Source organism: Muntiacus reevesi, chromosome X (genome assembly GCF_963930625.1).
Source record: "Muntiacus reevesi chromosome X, mMunRee1.1, whole genome shotgun sequence".
Taxonomy (NCBI): domain Eukaryota; kingdom Metazoa; phylum Chordata; class Mammalia; order Artiodactyla; family Cervidae; genus Muntiacus; species Muntiacus reevesi.
Window position 1 is genome coordinate 65,096,454 of NC_089271.1, and position 24,924 is coordinate 65,121,377.

A 24,924-nucleotide genomic window follows, 5' to 3' on the forward strand; every position below is an offset into this window, starting at 1 on the left:
TCACACGACCCATTTAGCAGAGAGCTTACATGGGCTGGGTTGGCAGGAATACGACCAGCTCAGCCAGCACCCACAGTGAGCTGCAGTTGCTACCTAGGGGGCAGGCGGTGACCATGAACCCAGGCTGAGCACTACAGCACAATTCCCTGGCTCCTTCTGGTTTCCAGAGTGTCAAGGAGCAGCCAAGCCTTGTTCCAGGAGTGGGGAGGAGAGTGAGGAAAAGGAACAGAGTGTTGCCTCTGCTTTGGAAGTTATAAATAAATCCATCTGGAAGTGTTTGGGGGCTGTGGGAGCCTAAGGCCAGCCCCTGCAATTCAGGCCATGTGGCACATATTTCCATTCACACCAGACCTCCCCCCACCCCGCCCCAGTCCCAGAAGACTGTCTGATTGGCTTTGTCTGTTTTGGCCCAAGCTGGGTAGGAACCTCTCAGGCCTCAACTCTGCTTCCAGCCCCTGCCCCAATCCTTCTCTCCTCCCAGGCCAGCTCCAGCAAAACCATGTGTGAGAAAGTACTTTGAAAAGTTCACATGCTATTCGAGGGCTGCTTGAATGAATGAATGAATGAATTTCAATTCATCATTTAACTAGCAGTACATTCCAGTCACTAGGAAGGGGCCCCATAGTAGTTATGGAAGGTGATGCATTATTGACTTTTAGCCTCTATCTCCGGGTCATCTTTATCCTACCCAACTAAGAGACAGGGGACAAAGGCACTGCACAGGTCTTGTTCATTTTTCTTTCCCCAGAACCAAGGGCAATGCTCAGTAGAGAACAAAATAGAATCCTTGCCCTCAACCAAGCTCATGGTCACAGTGTTTCTCAATGAGAGTACTACTGGCCCTTGGGGTGAGACAATTCTTTGCAGTATGGGACACTCGTGTGCATTGCAGGATATTCAACATCGTGACTTCTGGCTTACTTAGCACCCCAGAGTCATTATGACAACTAGAAATGCCTCTACACATTTTCAAATACTTCCAGGGCTGGGAGGACCCACCACTAGCTGAGGGCCACCCCTGAAGGACTTGAGATGACATGAGGGGAGGGAAGGCCATCCCCAAGGTGTGAATATGTTGAGTCTTCCAAGTCCACATGGAATTGGTGGTTTATAACTAGGAAATCAAATTTGTCCCAGAAACGTGTAAAATAATCTTTCAGTGACTGAATTAGGCCCCAGAAGCCCATAAGGTGGCTGAGGTCCATGGTTCTCCCAGACTGGCCTAGGGCTGAGGTTACAGGCACCGCAATGACTGTTTGAACATGCTGATGAGATGACGAGATGGTATTTTGAGAATGTTCAAAAATAGCCACTATCTGATCCCAGATGTAGGTTTGAAGTCAACCTCAAGATATATTTGGGATAAATTCACTTTGAAGTGGGAGTTCGGTTGAGATCAGCATTTACTAAGATCTTCAAGGGACAAGGTATTGGGGAAGAGGTGAAGAGTGAATTCAGAACTAGAGGCCAAAGCTAGAGAAATAGGCCCTGGGGACATCTCTGCCCCTTCATTTCCATTCCTAAGATCAGCACCCTAGTTCAGGGCTTCCACTCATGCCAGGATCATTGAAGCAGGCTCCTAACTGGCCTCTGTTTTTCCTCTGGTCTCTCTGTCTTCCAAAATTATCTTCTTAAAACATGGCTTTCTTCACATCCCTTCTCAGCATTCACCAGATCCAACCACCTTGGCCTTGTACCCTAAACCCCTTGCAGTCCCACTGCCCAGCAAGCTGGCTCTAGATTCTCCTTTAAGACTTGTTGGTACTCATTTCCTAGACCTTAACATCTGGCTACACAGAGTCTCAACCACACACTGACCTTCTATCCTTAACGCCACCTCCTCCCCTGAAATACCCTTTCAACCTCTCTCCATTTTGAAAAGTAAATTCATGCTTCAAGGCCAAGTTCAAGTCTCCCCTCTTTTGTAAAGCTTTCCTTGACCCTTCAGAGGCAAAGAGACACTTTTGCATCTCTGTACTCCCCTCTCCATCTCTTCATATACACCATGGGGCTTCTGTCTCTCCCACTAGACTGAGAGTTCCCTTAGGGCAGCAGCCATGTTTTGCTGTCATCCCATTACCCAGCCTAGTGTGAAGGGATGGGAAAGTGGGCTTCGGGATGAGCTGATAGGACAGTGCAAAGAGAAAATACAATGGTTCCCCCCAAGCCTGACCATGGGTCGAGTTGAGCCACTTTTTTTTCTTCATTTCAGAATAGAGAAAAAAATTTTTCGGTACTAAGGCTGCCCTACTCCACATAGGGCTGTCTGTCTCTCTCTTTTTTTAAATTTATATAGATGTAGTTAAGATAGTGGAGTAGAAGGATGCCCACTCACCTTCTCCTGTGAGAACTCCAAAATTGCAACTAGCTGCTGAACAACCATCAACAGGAGAATGTTGGATCCCACCATAAAAAGATACTCTTGTGTCCAAAGGCAAAGGAGAAGCCTCAGTAAGACAGAAGGAGGGACAAAATTGTGTTTAGAATCAAACCTCATACCCATCAGAGAAGCTCAGAGGGTGCAGACAAAACCTTGTGTGCACCAGGACCCAGGGACCCCACAAGAGACTGAGGCAGACCTGCCTTTGAGTGTTTGAGTGTCTCCTGCAGAGGCGCAGGTCAGCAGTGTCCTTCCGCAGGGACAGGGGCTCTGGCTGAAGCAGACCTGGGAGGCATGGCGTGTGGCATAAGTCTTCTTGGAGGAGGTTGCCATTAGCCCCACCATAGAGCTGCCAAGCAGATGCCTCACAAACTGCAGAACAATTATACCAAAGAAGTTCTCACACTGTTGCAAAACTACTAGGACCCACAACAGATTTCCCAACCTGGGGATCAAGCAAAGGGACTGAGAACTCCCAGGGAATTTGACTTTGAAGGCCAGTGGGAAATTTGATGATGGAACTTCCACAGGACTGGGGAAACAGACTCTTAGAGGGTACAATCAAAACCTTGTGTGCACCAGGAGCCAGGAGAAAGGAGACAGTGTCCCCACAAGAGACTAAGCCAGACTTGCCTATGAGTGTCCAGGAGTCTCCAGTGGAGGTGTGGTTTGACAGTGGCCAGCTGCAGGATCAGGGGCACTGAATACAACAGTACTGGTAGCCACAGCATGCTGGCATAAGTCCTTTTGAAGGAGGTCACCATTACCGCCACTGCACCTGCCATAGTTTAAGCCTCAGGCCAAAGTACTGGGAGGGAACACAGCCACACCCATCAGCAGAAAATTGGATTACTTAGCATGGCCCCACCCATCAGAGCAAGACTCAGTTTGCCCCACAGCCAGTACCTCCCATAAGCTTCCACAAGCCTCTTATCCTTATCCATCAGAGGCCAGACAGAATGAAAACCACAATCACAGAAAACTAACCAAACTGATCACATGGATCACAGACATGTCTAAGTCAATGAAACTATGAGCTATGCCATGTAGGGCCACCCAAGAATGATGGGTCATGGTGGAGAGCTCTGACAAAATGTTGTCCACTGGAGAAGGGAATGGCAAACCACTTCAGCATTCTTGCCTTAAGAACCCCATGAAGGCAAAAGATATGACACTGAAAGATGAACTCCCCAGATCAGTAGGTGCCCAATATGCTACTGGAGAAGAGTGAAGAAATAGCTCCACAAGGAATGAAGAGGCTGAGCCAAAGCAGAAATAATGCCCAGTTGTGGCTGTGTCTGGTGGTGAAAATAAAGTCTGATCCTGTAAAGAGCAATATTGCATAGGAACTTAGAATGTTAGGTCCATGAATCAAGTTAAATTGGAAGTGGTCAAACAGGAGATGGCAAGAATGAACATCGACATTTTAGGAATCAGTGAACTAAAATGGACTGAAATGGGTGAATTTAATTCAGATGAACGTTATATCTACTACTGTGGGTAAGAATCCCTTAGAAGAAATGGAGTAGCCATCATAGTCAACAAAAGATTACAAAATGCAGTACTTGGGTGCAGTCTCAAAAATGACAGAATGATGTTCGTTTCCAAGGCAAACCATTCAGTATCACAGTAATCCAAGTCTATGCCCCAACCACTAATGCTGAAGAAGCTGAAGTTGAGCAGTTCTATGAAGCCCTACAGGACCTTCTAGAACACCAAAAAAAAGATATCCTTTTCATCATAGGGGACTGGAATGCAAAAGTAGGAAGTCAAGAGATACCTGGAGTAACAGGCAAGTTTCCTCATGGAGTACAAAATGAAGCAGGGCAAAGGCTAACAGAGTTTTGCCAAGAGAATGCACTGGTCACAGCAATCATCCTCTTCCAACAACATAAGTGGTGACTCTACACATGGACATCACCAATACTGAAATCAGACTGATTATATTCTTTGCAGCTGAAGATGGAGAGGCTCTATACAGTCAGCAAAAACAAGACCAGGACCTGACTGTGGCTCAGATCATGAACTCCTTATTGCCAAATTCAGACTTAAATTGCAGAAAGTAGGGGAAATGACTAGGCCATTCAAGTTATGACCTAAATCAAATCCCTTATGATTATACAGTAGAAGTGACAAATAGATTCAAGGCATTAGATCTGATAGACAGACTGCCTGGAGAATTATGGGCAGAGGTTTGTAACATTGTACTGGAGGCAGTGTTCAAAACTGTCCCCAAGAAGAAGAAATGAAAAAAAGGCAAAATGATTGTCTGAGGAGGCCTTACAAATAGCTGAGAAAAGAAGAGAAGTGAAAGGCAAAGAGAAAAGGAAAGATATACCCATCTGAAAGCAGAGTGTCAAAGAATAGCAAGGAGAGATAAGAAAACCTTCTTAAATGAACAATGCAAAGAAATAGAGGAAAACAATAGAATGAGAAAGACTAGAGATCTCTTATGGAGAAGGCAATGGCAACCCACTCCAGTACTCTTGCCTGGAGAATTCCATGGATGGAGGAGCCTGGTGGGCTACAGTCCATGGGGTCGTGAAGAGTTGAACACGACTGAGTGATTTCACTTTCACTTTTCACTTTCATGCATTGGAGAAGGAAATGGCAACCCACTCCAGTATTCTTGCCTGGAGAATCCCAGGGACAGAGGAGCCTGCTGGGCTGCCGTCTGTGGGGTCGCACAGAGTCGGACATGACTGACGCGACTTAGCAGCAGCAGCAGAGATCTCTTAAAGAAAATTAGAGACACCAATGGAACGTTTCATGAAAAGATGAGCACAATAAAGGACAGAAATGGTATGGACCTAACAGAAGCTGAAGATATTAAGAAGAGGTAACAAGAATACACAGAAGAACTATACAAAAAAGATCTTAATGACCCAGATAACCACAATGGTGTGATCACTCATCTAGAGCCAGAGATCCTGGAGTGTGAAGTCAAGTGGGCCTTAGGAAGCATCACTAGGAACAAAGGTAGTGGAGCTGATGGAATTCCAGTTGAGCTATTTCAAATCCTAAAAGATGATGCTGTGAAAAGCCTGTACTCAAAATGCCAGCAAATATGGAAAACTTAGTAGTGGCCATAGGACTGGAAAAATGTCAGTTTTCATTCCAATCCCAAAGAAAGACAATGCCAAAGAATCTTCAAATTACTGCACAATTGCACTCATTTCATATGCTAGCAAAGTAATGCTCAAAGTTCTCCAGGCTAGGCTTTAACAGTATGTGAACCGAAAGCTTCCAAATGTTCAAGCAGGATTTAGAAGAGACAGAGGAGCCAGAAATCAAATTGCCAATATCCATTGGATCATAGAAAAAGCAAGAAACTTCCAGAAAAAACATCTACTTCTGCTTCATTGACTATGCTAAAGCCTTTAACTGTGTGGATCATAATAAACTGTCGAAAATTCTTCAAGAGATGGGAAAACCAGACCACCTTAACTGCCTTCTGCGAAACCTATATGCAGATCAAGAAGCAACAGTTAGAACTGCACATGGAATAATGGAATGGTTCAAAATTAGGAAAGAAGTACATCAAGGTTGTATATTGCCATCCTGCTTATGTAGCTTGTATGCAGAGTACACGATGTGAAATTCTGGGCTAGATGAAGCAGAAGCTGGAATCAATATTGCCAGGAGAAATATCAATAACCTAAGATATGCAGATGACAACACCCTTTTGGCAGAAAGTGAAGAGGAACTAAAGAGCTTCCTGATGAAGGTGAAAGAGGAGAGTAAAAAAGCTGGCTTAAAGCTCAACATTCAAAAAACTAAGATCATGGCATCCAGTCCAGTCACTTCATGGCAAATAGATGGGGAAATAATTGAAACAGTGACATACTTTATTTTCTTGGGCTCCAAAATCATTGTGGACTGTGACTGCAGCCACAAAATTAAAAGACACTTGCTCCTTGGAAGAAAAGCTATGACCAACCTAGACAGCATATTGAAAAGTAGAGATATTCATTACTTTGCTGACAAAGTCAATTACTTTGCCGATATAGTCAAAGCTATGGTTTTTCCAATAGTCATGTATGATGTGAGAGTTGGATGATAAAGAAGACTAAGTGCTGAAGAATTGATGCTTTTGAACTGTGGTGTTGGCGAAGACTCTTGAAAGTCCCTTGGACTGCAAGAAGATCAAACCAGTCAATCCTAAAGGAGATCAGTCCTGAATATCATTGGAGGACTGGTGCTGAAGCTGAAGCTCCAAGTCTTTAGCCAACTGATGCAAAGAGCTGACTCATTAGAAAAGACCCTGATGCTGGGAAAGATTGAAGGCAGGAGGAGAAGGGGACGACGGCAGAGGATGAGATGGTTAGATGGCATCACCAACTCGATGGACATGAGTTTGAGTAAGCTCCAGGAGATGATGATGGACAGGGAAGCCTGGTGTGCTGCAGTTCATGGGTCGCAAAGAGTCAGACACGACTGAGTGACTGAACAACAAATTTTTAATTGAAGAATAATTGCTTTACAATATTGTGTTGGTTTCTGCCATACATCAACATGCATTGGCCATGACACACTTGAGTCACTTTTAACTGCTCTCTCCATGAGCACTGTCTTTGGATGAGGGTTAGTGAAAGAAGTAAGGGAGAGAAGGAAAAAGATAGAGAGCCAAGGTGTTGGGCAGGCAAAGGGAGTTGAATGGAGAAGAGAGGAGAGGTTGAAGTTATGAAAGAGGAGAGAGCCAAAGTCTGCACCAACAGCTTCCACACACAGGAATTCAAATAACCTGAAAGGAAATAAGAAAAGATTTGGGATTCTAGAAATGAAAGCAGCTGCCTAGGCAGGTCATTTGAATGTATAGTTAATTAATAGGTGTTAGTGCCCTTCAGTGCCAAGCTGAGTATAGAACCCGTCCTGCTGTGATTAAATGCCAGCTGCCCAGGATGCCTGTTTAACAAAGAGAAAAAAAAAAAAAAGTATTGGCATGAAAGAGCCAGAGAATTCCTCAGATAGCTCTTCCTAAGGGCATCAGGGCCCACTGGAACCCCATAGTTGCCCCCCAACACTGTCCTTGCTCTTGCCAAAGATAAGTGGACAAGAGAAAAAGAAAACATGTAGTGAACAGCTAGTATCCCAGAGGCCACACTGGATACATTTTATGCACACAAGCTCTTTTGATCCTTAATGTAACTCCGTGAGTTAGGTATCATCTATATTTTACAGATTAGAAAGTTGAGGTCCTGGGAGGGTTAAGAATCTTACCCAAGGGTACACAACTTCAAAGTTCTGAATCTGAGATTCCAATGCAGGTCATCCCCTCCACGATTGGCAGCAGTTTTCTCTCTGGTCTTGCTGACTTTGGCTGTGGGGCTGATCTCTGGACTGATTTATTTGAACATAAACAAAATACCATCAATTTTCCCTGGCTCTGGAATGAATCTTCGGAATCATGTGCTGTTTTCCAGCTTCCAGCTGGGTGTCTTTGCCGGGTGTTCATGAATATGAAGCAATAGGCCTTATCCTGAACATCAACAGCATGCATTCAAAAATACCAGGCTGCTTTTCTTCCCAGAAGACACTTCAGGCTGGGAGCTTTTAGCCTATGGAGCTGAGTTTTTTTTTTTTTATTTTCTCTCCCTCCCAGTGATCTGCCAGTAATCTGGTTGATAGCTGCTCAGCAAATTTTAAAATCCTTATCAAAATCATGGTACTTGGTACTTGTTTAGTTTCCTCAGTCCCTACCCTGATATTAAGTCAATGTTACACATACTTCCCTAATAAAATGTTGATGATAAAACAAGGTTTAACAAGTGTTTCAAGCTTTAAAACATCATGGTAACTTTGAGATATTGCCCTCACTGTTCTGACTATCCCTAGAACCCATCCCTATCAGCTCACTGGTTGATGGATGCCATCTGTCTGCTGCCAACCTGTGAGTGATGGTAGGCCGAGGACAGTAGGTAGGAACAGGACAGGTTTGACAATATTTCCCAAAATTCTGATGTGACATGGTTAGGCCAACTCACAGAGGAGCCAGTGGAGGTAAAGGGGCTGGACCCAAATCAAGGTCCAAAATGGCATGCAGTGTAAACCCTATGGAGTTGTGGCTTTAAGGTGGGGTAGGTTGGTTGGAGAGTCTGTGATGATATTTTTATGGAATTGTTCTGGAGTCAGGTACACTCTGGGAACCTTGGGTTAGGCCTTTGGTCTAGAGTTGTGTGTCCTGCACAAGTAGTAAGGGAGTAGGATTATTGTGCTGTATGCAGAGCCTTCTGAAATCTCATGGAATAACAGAATTTTCAGTAATATGCAGTGACAAGCAGGTGACAAGTCTCTGATCTTGGGTTTGTGCTTTCACTCTGGTCATTTTAATGAACAGGATTCTTCTGCATCACATTCAAAATCTACTTGGAATCCAGTCACTTTTTACCATCTTTGTTGCCTCCATCTAGTCCAAGCCATCATCCTCTCTTGCCTGTCACTGGTCTCTTAAATGATGCCATTAAAACATAGCCTGTGTCAATCTTTTGCTCAACAAGCATCTTCTAATTGTTCCCCATCTCACTCATATTAAAAGCCAAAGACTTTAGAATAGCCTTCAAGGCCCTCAGAATCTGCCCCTCCCTTACCTCCCTGACGTTACCTACTCCAAATCCCTCCGTCACCTCCTTCATCCCAGCCACACTAGTCTCCTGATCATTCTTTATGCTTTCCAGGCACATTAATGTATTGTGCTTGCTTTTCCTTCTGCATGGAATGCTTTTCCCCAGCGTATCAGTCAGGATGTTGGGAGAGAGTGGTTATGGGAACTGCAGAAAGTTGCTGTCTAAAGGCCACCTGAGAGGAGCTGAGGTCTTTGGTGGAGGGGTGCAGCCAACCCGTAATGAACCTAAACAGCGAGAGCTTATGAAAAATCTCATTTTCTCTTTCCTTCTGATCTCCTTGCAGGTGCCTCCCATTGGTCAAACATAACCCGAAGCCAGAGGGCGAGGGAACCTGTCAATGCAGTCCATACAGGTCAGCCTACCAGGGCACAAAGCTGGGTGGAGAAGGGTGGACAAAATCTGAAGGGGGAAATTAAAAATGTCCACAACCTCTGGATATCTTTGTAGCTGGCTCCCTCACTTCCTCTAGCTCTCCACTGAAATGTTACCTTCTCAGTGAAGACTTCTCTGGCCACCATTTCTAAAATTTCAACCTCCAGCAGTCAATACCTTACATCCTTCTTTCATGCTATTGATACATTTTTGTATAGCACATAATACCACCTAACATATAATTTATCTTGCCTATCATCTGCTCCCCCACTAGAATGGGAGCCTCATAAAGGCAGGGACTTTTTTTGATTCACTGCTATTATCACTGCCTAGAATACTATACAGTAGGTGCTCAGTGAATATCTGGTCAATGAATGAATGCACTCTCAGAAGCCATCCTAGGGTGAGTCTGCTCTCAGCCAGGCACAGCTAGGGGTAGTTGTTCAATTGTTATTCATGCCTGCTGCTCTCAGTTTCCTTCAAAGAGGCTTACTGCTGCCACATTTTCAAATCAGAGGGTGGGGAGGTCTTTGGTGCCCTCAGCATTGAAACTTGCATGACAGTTCTTCAACTAGAATCTTATGGAAACTGCTGTTTCACTGATTAGCATGGCAGAACTTTGTGTGTTTCTAAGTCGTCAGCAGCAGTGGGTAGGTTCACAGTCATGGGGACATTGGCCCTTCCAGGTGGTACTTCCATACATCAGTGGTAGTGCTAGTGGGCCTGATTCCAAGTAAAGTGGACCCAGGAGGCACTTCCTTGAGGCTCAAGGGCAGGGGGATATGAGCTGGGCCCTCTGGCTATACTGGTGGTGAAATATGGGTAGGTCAGATCAGGACAAGCAAAACAGGTTTGAATTCCTAGTACACTGTTGCTGTGTCCAGGATAATGTTTTTACTATACAAGTGGCATACGAAGATATTTTCACTGTAAAAAAAAAATGAAACAATCCAGATACAGTTAAAACCCTCTTCCTTTCCCAACTCTGCTCCCCAGAGGTAACAACCACTGTCATCAGTGAAGAGTACTCTCTTCTAAATCTTTTTCTATGTATACGTAGTTTGGTTGTATGTGGGTATTTAAAAATAAACAGTATACTGTATACACTGTATACACTGATCTTTAACTTGCTTTATTTCACTTAACAATGTATCTTGGAAACCTTACCATGTCAGGACACCTGGATCTAATTCATTTTTTTTAATTAACTAAACTTTTTATTTTGATGTAATTGTAGATTCTCATGTAGCTTGGAAATAATAGAGAGATCTCATATACCCATCACCCAGTTTTTCTCAATGGCAACCTCTTGCAACAGTATAGTACAATATCACCTACAGGATAGTAACATTGATACAGTCAAGATACAGAAAATTTTCATCACCACAAGAATCCTTCAAGTTGCCCTTTCATGCTGTTGCTGTTGCTGCTAAGTCGCTTCAGTCGTGTCTGACTCTGTGTGACCCCATGGATGGCAGCCCACCAGGCTCCACCATCCCTGGGATTCTCCAGGCAAAACACTGGAGTGGGTTGCCATTGCCTTCTCTGCTTGCCCTTTCATAGCTACCCCCAGTTTTCATCCTACCCTTCACCTCCTCCTTAACCCCTGGCAACCACCAATCTAGTCTCCATTTCTAAACTTAAGTCTTCTCAATAATGGTATGTAAATAAAATCATCCAGAATGTAACCTTTTGGAATTGTTTGGTTTTTCAGTCAATATAATTATCTGGAGATTTATCCAGGTTGTTGTATGTATTCATATCCTGTTTCTTTTCATTGCTGGGTAGTTTTCCATGGCTTGGATGTAGAGAAATAGTTTATCCACTTGCCTGTTGAAGGACATGTGGATTATTTCCAATTTGGGGCTATTACAAATGAAGCTGCTGTGAACAATCATGTAACAGGATTTTATGTGAACAGAAGTTTTCATTTCTCTGGGATAAATGTCCAAGAGTGCAAGTGCTGGGTCATATGGTTCAACAGTTGCAAGTTTAGCTTTTAAAGAAACTTGCCAAACTGTTTTATAGAACAGCCATACTATTTTACATTCCCATCAGCAATATATGAATGATCCAGTTTTTTGGCATCTTCTCAAACATTTGGTGTGGTCATTTAAAAAAAGTCATTCTGATAGATATGTAGTGGTATCTTATGGTGGTTTTAATCTTCATATCCCTAATGGCAAGTGATAGAACATCTTTTCATGTGCTTATTTGCAATCCATATATCCTTTTCAATGAATTATCTGTTTGTGTCATGGTTTGATTGTCATATACAAAATCTAGCCTATATGCCTAGCTCTAGATTCCAAATGTTTTCTTTTCTCTAAACATTTTTTAGTTTTACATTTTTCATTTAAGTTCATGATGCATTTTCCAGCTTTATTGAGATATAATTGGCATATAATATGGTGTAAGTTTAAGGTGTACAACATGATGATTTGATGTACATATATATATATATCAAAATAATTACCAAAATAAGGTTAGTTTGGTTTGAAGGGGGGTTGTTTGTTTTTTATTTTTTTATTTTGGCTTCACTGAGTCTTTGTTGCGGCACAGGGGCTTCTCCAGTTGCAGCACACAGACTTCTCTTGTCGTAACACAAGGGCTTCTCATTGTGGTGCAGGACTTCTCTAGTTGTGGCGCATAGGCTTCTCTTATTGTGGAGCGTGGACTCTAGAGCACATGGGCTCAGCAGCTGTGGTATGTGGGCTTCTGTAGTTGCAGTGCAGGGGCTCTTCATTTGTAGTACGAGGACTTGGTTGGCCTGTGGCATTTGGGATCTTAGTTCCCCAATCAGGGATGGAGCCCACATCCCCTGCATTGAAAGGCATATTCTTAACCACTCGACCAGCAGGCAATTCCCAAGGTTAGTTTGCATTTAAGTTGATGAATTTTAAGTGATGCATTTTAAGTTGATTTTTTTTATTTTGATAGGAATTGCACCAAACCTGTATATAAATATGGGGAGAATTGACATCTTTACTGGTGAAGGAAATGGCAACCCACTCCAGTATTCTTGCCTAGAAAATTTCACTGACAGAGGAGCCTGGTGGGCTCCATGGGGTCGCAAAGAGTCGAACATGACTGAGCAACTGAGCACACATGCATGATGTCCATTACTATGTTGAGTCTTCTAATTCATGAACACAGTATATTTCTCAATTTATTTAGATCTTCTTTGAATTCTTTCATCATCATTTTATAGTTTTGAGTGTACAATTCCTATCAAGTTTTGTTATATTTTACACTTAAGCACTTAAGCATTTTATCTTGAGAAATTGTGCATGTTATTGTATTTTTACATTTTGGCATCCATTTGTTCATTGCTAGTATATAAAAATATGATTTATTTCCATATGCTTATCTGGTATCCTGCAACCTTGCCAAACTTTACTTATTAGTTCTAGGAATTGTTTTATGGTTTGTTGGAATTTTCTTCATACACTATCAGGTTATCTACAAATAGGGACAGTTTTATTTCTTCCTTTTCAATCTGTATGCATTTCATTTCCTCTTCTTGCCTGATTATACTGGCTAGAACTTTTAGCATTGTGTGGAATTAGAGTGGTGAGGGCAGACATTCTTGTCTTGTTCACAATCTGAGGAGAAAAGCATTCAGTCTTTCACCATTAAGTTTAGTGTTAGCTGTGTTTTGTGGCTGCTCTTTTTCAAGTTGAGAAAATTCCTTTCTTTTCTTATTACTGAGGGTGTTGTTTTTTTCTTTTTTATCATTGGCATTTTTATAATTGGTGTTGGATTTTTGTGAAGTGTTTTTTCCTGCATTTATTTACATAATCATGTGATTGCGTGGTTCTATATATTCTTTTCCACTGGTCAGGTACTCCTGTCCATTCTCAGCTGGTGTTTTGCATTCACTTCTGTGTCCGAAGGTGTATTTCTGATGTATCCATGGAGAGAGATGTACTCCACCTCCACCTACTCCTCTGCCAGCTTGTTCCAGTCCTTTACTTAGTTTTTAGTTTTATTTAGTGGAAGGAACAGGGAAAAAAGTTTTTCTACTCCATCTTCCCAGAAGCAGAGGTCCTAACTTATTCTTTTAAAATATAACATAATTTTGCAGAGTATGACATTTATAAGAGTCTGTTTAATTATTTACCCATTTGATGAACTCAGGTTGTTTTTAAATTTTGATGGCTGATATTTCAATAAGCATCAATTCAGTACACATTGTGTGTACATGTGCAAGAGCTTTTGGGGATAGATGTGAAGAAGTAGAGTTGCTAAGTGATAGAGGGTGTGTATTTTACATACTAATACGTGTTATCAAATTCCTGCCTTTGATGCCTATACTCCACCCAGCAGTGTATAAGAGCATCAGTTTTGCTCACCTCTGTGCCAGCACTTGACAGAATCAAACTTTTAGTTACCAATGTAACAAGTGAAAGATGGTATCTGATAGCTCTTTTCATTTGCCTTTCCTTGACTACTAGAGATTGTGCATTTTCCCAAATGTCTAATAGCCATTTGTAACTCTCCTTTTGAATTAATTGACTGACCATATACATTGCTGCATATCTTTTGAGCTGTCTGCCTTTTTATTGATTTATGGAAAGTATATACATTTTTATATAATATATGTACCAATAGTATTTTTCTGAGTTTATCATTTGTTTTTTAATTTTATTGATGATGTTTCTCATCTAAGAATTTTTTTAATTTACTTATTTTTAATTGAAGGATAATTGCTTTACAGTATTGTGTTGGTTTCTACCAAACATCAACAAGAATCAGCCATAGGTTTACCTATGTCCTCACCCTCTTGAACATCCCTCCCACCTCTCTCCCCATCCCACCCCTCTAGGTTGTTACTGAGCCCTGGTTTGAGTTCCCTAAGTCATACAGCAAATTCCCATTGGCTGTTTTGATGTAGATTCAAATTCATTGAGCATTCCCCCTAAGATCAGGAAGAAGACAAAGGTGTCCACTTTCACCACTGTTTTTAAACATAGTTCTGGAAGTCCTAGGTACAGCAATCAGAGAAGAAAAATAAAAGGAATCCAGATTGGAAAAGAAGAAGTAAAGTTCTCACTGTTTGCAGGTGACATGATACTATACAGAGAAAACACTAAGGATAGTATCAGAAAATTGCTAGAGCCAATCTGTGAATTTAGCTAAGTTGCAGGATACAAAATCAATACACAGAAATCACTTACATTCCTATATACTAACAATGAAAAATCAGAAAGGGAAATTAGGGAATCAATCCCATTCACCATTGCAACAAAAAGAATAAAATATCTAGGAATAAACTTACCTAAGGAGACAAAAGAACTGTATACAGAAAATTATAAGACATTGATAAAAGAAATCAAAAGTGACATAAACAGATGGAGAGATATTCTGTGTTCCTGGGTAGGAAGAATCCATATTGTGAAAATGATGATACTAACAAATGCAATCTACAGATTCAGTGTAATCCCTATGAAATTACCAATGGCATTTTTCACAGAACTAGAACAAAAAATTTCATAATTCATATGGAAACACAAAAGATTCCGAATAGCCAAAAGCAGTCTTCAGAAAGAAGAATGGAGCTACAGGAATCAAGCTTTCTGACTTCAGATTATACTACAAAGCTACAGCCATCAAGACAGTATGGTACTAGCACAAACACAGAAATATAGACCAATGGAACAAGATAGAAAGCCCAGAAATAAACCTATGCACCTATGGGTACCTTATGTTTGACAAAGGATGCAGGGAATATACAGTGGGGCAAATACAGCCCCTTCAATAAGTGGTGCTGGGAAAACTGGACAGCTACATGTAAAAGAATGAAATTAGAACACTTCCTAACACCATACACAAAGATAAACTCAAAATGCATTGAAGACCTAAATGTAAGACCAGAAACTATAAAACTCTTAGAGGAAAACATAGGCAGAACACTCGATGACATAAATCAAAGCAAGATCCTCTGTGACCCACCTCCCAGACGAATGGAAATAAAAAGAAAAGTAAACAAGTGTAACCTGATTAAACTTAAAAGCTTTTGCACAGCAAAGGAAACTCTAAGCAAGGTGAAAAGACAACCCTCAGAATAGGAGAAAATGATAGCAAATGTAACAACTGACAAAGGATTAATTTCCAAAATATACAAGCAGCTCATACAACTCAATAGGAGATAAACAAAGAATCCAATCAAAAAGTGGGAAAAATACCTAAACAGGCATTTCTCCAAAGAAGACATACAGATGGCTAACAAACAAATGAAAAGATATTCAATATTGCTCATCATTAGAGAAATGCAAATCAAAACTACAATGAGATATCACCTCACACCAGTCAGAATGGCCCTCATCAAAAAGTCTACAAAGAATAAATGCTGGAGAGGGTGTGGAGAAAAGGGACCCTCTTGCAGTGTTGGTGGGAATGTAAATTGATACAGCCACTATGGAAGATGGTATGGAGATTCCTTAAAAAACTAGGAATAAAACCATCATACGACACAGCAATCTCACTCCTAGGCATATGCCCTGAGGAAACCAAAATTGAAAAAGACACATGTATCGCATTGTTCATTGCAGCACTGTTTACAATAGCTAAAACGGAAGCAACCTAGACATCTATTGACAGATGAGTGGATAGAGAAGCTGTGGTACATATACACAATGGAATATTACTCTGCCATAAAAAGAAATGCATTTAAAATAGGAATGCAGTTCTAGTGAAGTGGATGAACCTAGAACCTATTACACAGAGTGAAGTAAGTGAAAAAGTGAAAGCTAAATTTTGTATACTAATGTGTATATATGGAATCTAGAAAAATGGTACTGAAGAATTTATTTGCAGGGCAGCAGTGGAGACACAGACATAGAGAACAGACTTATGGACATGGGAAGAGGGGTGGAGAGGGTGAGATGTTTGGAGAGAGTAACATGAAAACTTATATTACCACATGTAAAATAGATAGCCAACAGGAATTTGCTGTATGTCTCAGGAAACTCAAACAGGGGCTCTGTGTCAACCTAGAGGGGTGGGATGGGGAGGAAGATGGAAGGGAGGTTCAAGAGTGAGGGGATATATGTATACCTATGGCTGATTCATGTTGAGGTTTGACAGAAAACAACAAATTTCGAGAGAACAGCATGTATATTATCTATAGTGAAACAGATCACCAGCCCAGGTGGGATGCATGAGACAAGTGCTTGGGCCTGGTGCACTGGGAAGACCCAGAGGAATCGGGTGGAGAGGGAGGTGGGAGGGGGGATCGGGATGGGGAATACATGTAACTCCATGGCTGATTCATGTCAATGTATGACAAAACCCACTGCATTGTTGTGAAGTAATTAGCCTCCAACTAATAAAAATTAAAAAAATTTAAAAAATAAAATAAAAAAATTCTGTAAAGCAATTATCCTTCAGTTAAAAATTTTTTTAAAAAGAATTCCTTCATGGCTTTTGTGTTGTGTATGTGGTTGTTTAAAAAGTATTTCTCTACACAAAATTCATAGATACATATGCCTACATACTTCTCATTGTGCTTATATTTTCTTTATTCATATTTAGTTGTTTGAGCTATCTCTAATGTGTGTGCATCCATGCGCACAGGTGTAGTATAAGTAGGAATCTAATTTAGTTTTTATCCAGTGGAAAACCAGTTGTTCCAACACTATTTATTGAATAGTTCATCCTTTCGCCATAGCCTTATAAATGACAAATATTATTTATTTAATATCTTTACATGAGTTGGCTCAGGAGCTCTCTGTTCTCTTTTATTCATTTACTTGTCTATTTCTGTGCCAATATAATGAATCAACCTTCATTGTTCTTTTTCCTCAAAAATTGTTTTAGCTCTTCTTGTACATATTCTCTTTCACATGGATGTTCAAATCAATTTGTCAAGTTCTATGAAAAATTTCTGTGGCGATTGGATTGGAATGGCAATTAGTTTATAGGTTAATTTAGGGAGGATTGACATGTTTTCTACTTTTCCCCACACAACTTTTCCTCCTTCACGAAGAATATTAGAGCCCACGTGAAAAATGTTTAAGGGCTAAAGAACCCACATAAGCCCCTTCTACACACACACACACACACACACACACACACACTTGTTTCTGTATATTTGTGAAAGCGTGCAGTCAGGCTCCAAGGGTAAATCTTCAGCAGAAACATGGACTCTGGGCACTAGGGCTGTTGTTCAGTGGTATTCCCAAAGTGGGGAGTACTCCATTTCCTGATCAAAAAGAAACAACCCCATCCCCAAAATCTCTGACTTGATAACATACCTTGTTGGATTTCAAGGAAGGAAGTGGGGAGTAGATGAAGGAGGTAAGCAGCACATTAGGAGACAGTGGGGTCATGATTTTTTTATCCAGGAGAGCCCAGGATAACAAGTGTGAGTGGTAAAGGATGGAAAGTACCAGGAATTAGGAATGGCCCCCTCTTCCATGCTGGTGTTTATGGGATGGGGTTCTGAGGAACTCGGGAACCACCTGTTCCAAGCAGGCTGCTCTCATTCACTGTGTCCATCTATATATGGCATATATTGGAAAATGGATTGGGTCAGCAGCTGGGCCTACTGAGTCTGATGTTCTGACATTCATAGTGTAGCTTTTGAGGCAGATCTGGCTACCTTTTGGTTCACGCCCATAAAACATGCCCCAGGCTCATGGGGTTTTGGTCTTGGTGAGGTTTCTGATGCCTGGATAGTTTACCCTTGTGTAAAAATGGCCTGTTCTATCACAGAAGAGCCATGCTGCCTGCCCAGTGGTATGGGCATGCCCCTTCAGTGTTACTAGCTAGCAGTAAGTACTCACAGCCAGTTGCACAGATCTTGATGCCTGGCTTTGGGTGGGGCTGCCAGAGCAGCTCAACCTACCTACTCAGTTGTTCCAGCAAACTGTAAGCCCAAGAAGGATATTGTAGCATGAAGCAGTCTTGGAGTTTAGCTGAAGCTCTCCAGACTTTTCATAGGGGGGTGTAGGGGCTGGTTTAGGGGTTCTTTGCCCTGTCCAGATGCTGTCTAGGCAAGCAGCTCTGCCCTCACCTATGTTACATTCAGCTAACAGAATGACACTGCCCCTAGACACCTTTACTCTCCTCCACAAGGTCCTGTTCTCCAAGGCAGGGGTGGGGCCTCAGGTACCAGTATCCCTTTCTGGATCTTAGCATTGAACAAGGCTGACAAACATCAGTATAATAAAGAAGGCAAAATCAAGTGCAATAAATACCTTAAAGTGAAAGTGTAAGTGTTAGTGGTTCAGTTGTGTCTGACTCTTTGCAACCCCATGGACTGTAGCCTGCCAGGCTCCTCTATCCATGGGATTCTCCAGGCAAGAATATTGGAGTGGTTAGCCATTCCCTTTTCCAGGGGATCTTCCCGACCCAGGGGTCAAACCAGGGTCCTCTGCATTGCAGGCAGATTCTTTACTGTCTGAGCCAAAGGCAAAATCAAGTGCAGTAAATACCTTAGGAGAGGTACAAAGTGCTAGGTGGAGTTTACTAACCCCACTTTTGAAAATTCAACCTATCATTAAGCCTTTTCCCACCCCAGTGTCATTTGGATCTGTACCTCTTCCGTCCATTTTCATGACTGATTTAGGCCCTACTGAGCACTGACTCGATGGACATGAGTTTGAATAAACTCCGGAAGCTGGTGATGCACAGGGAGGCCTGGCGTGCTGCAATTCATGGGGTTGCAAAGAGTCGGACACGACTGAGCAACTGAACTGAACTGAACTGAGCACTACTGGACAACCTCATGGACCACTTCTCTGATATGTTTTCCTCTGGTGCATCTTTGGACCTCAAAGTTCTAATCATGTCCTCTGCCCCATAATAAAACATCTTAACAGAATCAAGCCAAAAGTCCACCTGACTTTCTTCTTAAATGTCATTTACAGCTTTTCCTTTATTTCCAAAATGGCAAATGTTTATTATAGTGCTCGACTTTCAAAGTCCTTATGATGTTTTCCAACTGTCCTTTCCTGTATATGTCTGTAAGTGGAGTTGGAGGGCAGTTAGGAGGACAATACAGCTTGATGCTATGTAAAGCACACCTTGAACTTTGGGATCAGAGATAACTGGTTCGTCTAGTCCCTCCTCTGCGTCTTAGTCGCGTGACTGACCCTCTCTCTTCACATTTCTGTCGCCCTCAGTTTCCCATTCTGTTAAGGCCGTGTAACAAAACAACCCCTATTCAAGGTCAATGAGGAAGACTCAGTGAGAGCGGAGGTACTGGGGCTTCCAGGGCTGGAAGCTTCCCCAAGGTAGGGGTTCAGGCAGGGTGGGACCTGGACTGACTGAGCAGGTGCCACCGTCGGGGATCCGCCCCGGGGCAGCTTTTCATGCGCAGAATACGTCGGTGTGTTACCAGGCGCGTGTGGAGGCGGCGAGCCTGTGGGTGTGGCCAGTGCGGGCGCAGCCAGTGGGATGAGTCAAGTCCATCAGCACCTCCGGAACAGGAGGCTCCTCTGAAGCGGCCCGGCGCCCCTCCCGCCTTACTCCCCTGCCCAGCCGAGCTGCCGAGCAGACCCCGCGCTCGGCAGAGGGCGCTGCAGGGCAGCTGCTCCAGATGCCAAAACGGACGCTGCCTCTCTGGCTCAGAGGGAGAAAAGATCCTGGGGCCCCGGGATGTGGTGGAGGTGAGGGAGTAGGGGTGGAGGAAGTCCCTGCAGTCTCAGTGGTGGCTTTGTTTTGGACGAAAACGGATTTTTAAACACCGAAGTGGAATGTACCCTAGAATGATCAGTCCCTGTACAGTGCTGGTCTGACAGGGCCGTACTAGAGAGAGCCACTTCTTGCTTGCCCCAAGCTTCTGAGCAGGGATGTGACAAGCTATCGACGTCCCCATTCTCTCCAGAGGGATCCCTGATAGAGTGGGTGTCCCTTTTCCAAAATGCATCTGGCTAAATGACCCAGCCCTTAATCGTGTCTCCTCTTAACCTTTCCCACCCGAGGCGATGGAGTGGAGGTTCCAAAGATTTGGGCTGACTGCAATGGTGGGCGGGGGTGGGGGTGGTGGGAAGAGCTCTAGCTATCAGGGGACCAAGGTTTCAGTACCAGCTCCTTCTCAAGTGTGACCTTACCCATTTCATTATTCATTCATTCAGAAAACATTCATTGTGTTCACAGGGCACTGACCATGGGGGGAAGGGAGGATACCAAAGCTGTGGACAGTTATCCCAACCTTAAAACACAGGACCCCACAGCACAGGTGACCCATAAATATTTGTTGAATAAATAAATGGTTTGATTTAATCACTACACACAAGGCCAGGGAATTTTGAATCACTGATGTGTCCCAGATGCCTAGAACAGTGCCTGACACACAGTAGGTTCTCAGTAGTTTGTCAAGTGAATGATAAAGAAATACATTAAGCATTTTGTGAGCATGGAGGAGAACACCTAACCCATTAGAGTAAGTGATGTTTGAACCAAGTCTTGAGGAAGAGTGGGTGTTAGCTAGGCACCCAAGGCCAGAAGGGAAGATGATACAGGCAGAGAAGAATGTGTGCCAATATACAGAGCCTACAGTGTCCTCACAATCCCTCCTGTCCTCAATTCCCTCCTGTAAGAAAAAAGCCATATAGTTGGCCTTGTAATCTCTCAGATTCTTCAAGTTCTGAGATTCTCTGACTCTAAAAATGAATCCATTTACCCAAGTTAGAACCTGGGCATCTTTGCAGTTCAAGAAATTCAGGTTTTGACTTTTGAATGGGCCCATCTTTGAATAAAGACTTGGTGATCTTGTGCTAAGTGTGCTAAGTTGCTTCAGTCATGTCTGACTCTTTGCAACCCTATGGACTGTAGCCCGCCAGTCTCCTCTGTCCCTTGGATTTTCCAGGCAAGAATACTGGAGTCGGTTGCCATTTCCTTCTCCAGGGGATATTCCCGACCCAGGGACTGAACCCGCATCTCTTGGATCTCCTGTATTGACAGGTGGATTCTTTACCAGTAGCACCACCTGGGTATAATTTGGTGATCTTAAGCACCCCTTTCTCATCCCCTTGCTCTTTCACTTTGGAAGTTTCCCTCAAATCCTCATATAATGAGTTATCTACACCGTAAAAGCCAGCACTTATTTGTGTATTGCCATGATTTTTCCTTGTGTTCAATTGGTTTTTTAAATAAAACCTTTGTTAATTTCATATTTTTTAACTGTTAATAAGTTAATTGTGGGCAAAACAGAAAAGTACACAAGAAAGTAAAAACCACCCATCCTTAACCTACCTGATGTAGTTACTTGAAGATATATTATGCCTTCATTAAAATATACACGTGAGATCATACAACACATTGTCACAGATGGTGTCATATGAGTTCTACATTCCCAGTGAAAGCGCGGAGAGAGCTGGGGACAGTTCTCTCATACCCTGTGTTTTGTTACTTGTGTCTCTGATGGCAAGGAATGTTGGCTGGGACCCCCAAAACACCAATTCTTTAGCCAGACGTAGACCGTCATGCTAAGTCCTCAGAGATCATCCTGTTCAAAGAACTTTTCCTTCTGAGGCAGAGTTTGGGGCATGAACCAATGTGAGGCCTTCTCACCCTGCCTGGAGTTTGGCTAGAGTTACGCAAGATTGCATGGGGGCCACCAGGTCTCCTTTGGTCCAGAGCAGAGACAGCACTGGGGGGCTTGGGGAGGTCCTGCTTGGGAACTTACTTGCCTACCTGTGTGAAGGGGACCCCACAAATAAACCCGTAACCCTGACTTGCTCCTCATGAGTCCAACTCCTCATATACCACCCCACTCCACATCCTGCTGTGTCAAAGAGGAAGATGCTAAAGCCACACTAGGGAAATGGAGCCTGCTAAGGTCTGACAATGGCAAAGAGGGAGAGATGACACCCAAACCAGATCAGTTTCCCTTGGTCCCTCCCATTAAAAGTTTCATCCCCAGCACACTGGCCCTAGTTGTATCTAGTTCCTTGCTACTCAATGTGGGATCCATGGGCCAGTGACATAGATAACAAGCTCTCTAGGAGATGGTTTGTATATTAAAGTTTAAGAAGTAAAGTGCAAATTCTATTTCAGAAGGTCTGGAGTAGAAGCTGAAATTCTTCATTTTCAAACAAGTTCCCAAGTAATAGTGATGCAGCTGGTCCATGGACCACACTTTGAGTAGCAAAGATCTTTACACCTTTTTTTCAGTCTCTCGTCCTACCTGAAGGTGAAGGGGCAGGAGAGGCTTCCAACATTCCCTAGAGTTAGAATGTGTAGAAACATACACACACACATATGGAGTCAAGAGCTATGTCCTGGGGTATTGAGTAAATGCTTAGTGAGTGAATGCATGAAGTTTAAGAGTGAAAAGACTTCAAGCTACACTCCCATTCTTCCCACTCCTCAATGAGTGGGAAGTGCCCATTTCAGTGGCGATAGCATCAGCTTCAGTCACAAGATGGAATTGGTTCCTTAGCCATTTTTGCCTGGTTTTATCTTCCCTTTCTCACTGTTTCTATTCTCATTCAGACACTTCTCATCTATCCCCAGGCTTCCTCCTGTCTCTGGTCCCATCGCCCTCCAGTTTACTGATAAGCCTCTGCAGCTACACACCAGGCCTTGAAGAGATATTTCCAGAATCTTTCTTCTCCACTCTGAACATACTTTTACTAACATGGTGTCTCTAGTTCCTGGAAACCTAATCTGGTTTTCCCAACAGCCCCCCCCCGCAACACACACACCCCAGGCCTGTTACAGTCTGCTGCTTAGCTCGATGCCCACTTGGATCCAAGATGCTGCCTCCATGACCTGCCCTGCCATGCCCTTGCACCCAACTACTTTTACATTGCAGCCTTATTACAGTGTCCCAGGCTCCTGCTTGGACTGCAGGGAAAGTCAGATATGGCAACCTGGTTCTCTATTCATATATGTATCTTACATTCATAAGTAAACTCTAAACTCCCAGAGGCAGGGTTGTCTGTGTCTTGTTCCTCTCTATCCCTCTTGCAATATTAGCATTTTCTTTCATTCATTCATTCTTTTCTCAGAGATTGAATCTCCATTCTATGTTAGGCCTGGTACCAGGTGCTAGTGCAGCAGAGGGGAGGCAGACACAATCTAATATATTCTAGGAGATTCAGGGCATTGGGGGAGTTCACAAACATGAGACTAGCAAACTGATTTTGAGCCCAAGCCTGTAGAAGTATTTGTGAAAATGGTTGGTAAGCAGGCAGGGCCTACCCATGCTTGTGACACATTAGGAGGCAATTTGGGCTGGTGGCTACTGGAGGCCTACCTTAGGGGATCTGGGGGAAAGTGGGAGAAAGATATGGAGTATTGTCCACATTTTCCAAAATAAGCATGTAGAAGGGGAACTAGCAATCATGGTCCTGACCAAAACAAGCTTTCCAGTTATTACCTGAAACAATAGGATTTGTGATGTAATTCTGAGACATGGGTGATGTCATGGGAATAGTAGTATTAAAGTCAATTCTTTCTAGAATGCAGATTTTATGACCTTGTGACCTGGGTTGGGTGCCAGCTCTCCCTCTTGCACGAGGGCTCCATTCACTTAGCACAGCCTTGGAGGCTTCCTCTCTGACATGGCAGGATGTGGAGTGGGATGGTGTGTGAGGAGTTAGATTCGAGAACCATAAGCTTCCTTCAAATTCTTGACATCTGTGGCATGCAACAGGAGCAGAGGCACAGAGTAAGAAGTTTCAAACAGCAGAGTGGGTCACGGTTGGGGAGGCAGGTGAGGAGTGAAAGGAGAGAGGGCCTGACCCAGGGCAGGTGCAGGGACATGGAGAGGGGCTCATGGATTTGTACCATATTTATGATGAAATGGAACTGATGAGAAGTGTGAACTGGCCAGATGATGGAGAGGAAGAAGAAGGGGGAGGTCTAAGAAGATGGAAATTTTACTTCAACCAAGGAGGACAGAGTAAGAGGAATCTTGGGTCACAAGCCCAGAGTTGTTAGCAAACTGCCATATGGGCTTCAGCAAGTCTTTGTTTCTTTCTGGGTCTCAGTTGCCACATCTGTACACTAAAGGGATGGTTTTGATCTCCACAGACCCCCTCCCTGACTCATAATGACAGCAATAAGTTAGGGAGTGCTACCAGTTTCCAAATTACCCTTAAGCTTGTTAAAAGTTTGGAGGTGAATTCTAGACTCTTAAGTGGGAAGCCTGAAGCCATGGCAGAGCCTGTAAATACAGCGCCTTGGGCAGCAGAGCTTGAGGGAGGGGGAGTTGGAGGGCAAGTGGGGCTACGTGGAGAGGACTTGGAGGCTGTCCTGAGACAAAGTCCAAGAGAGGGCAATCCTTGAAAAGGAGTTTGTTTCTTGGCCTCAGAAGACCTGGATTTGGCAGTGTTTTAAAGAATATATTTAAAGATCCCAAGTCCCAGAGGAATACAAATGGCACAGCATCACAGGTGGTGTTGGAGTCATCTTTGCATAGTAGGGGAGCTTAGCTGGAGGTAGAACTTTGCCCTGGGGTTTGGGTTAATGAACTCTGCACCCTGATCTATAGAAGCCCATTTGTAGATAGCAATAAGAGCTAACACTTAAAGAGCCTCCGCTGTGTCCTAGGCCTGGCTCTAAGCACTTTACATGTACTCATCCACTCAT

The 24,924-nt window shown here is 43.1% G+C and overlaps 1 protein-coding gene across 1 annotated transcript in view; it reads left to right on the plus strand.

The window, feature by feature from the left end:
* Window positions 1–24,924, plus strand: part of NHSL2 (NHS like 2) — a 307,160-nt gene that overhangs the window by 134,276 nt on the left and 147,960 nt on the right. The window contains exon 3 of the mRNA XM_065915921.1: window positions 9,287–9,355. Within this exon, the coding sequence (XP_065771993.1) occupies window positions 9,287–9,355 (69 nt within the window). The remainder of the gene's footprint in view (window positions 1–9,286; window positions 9,356–24,924) is intronic.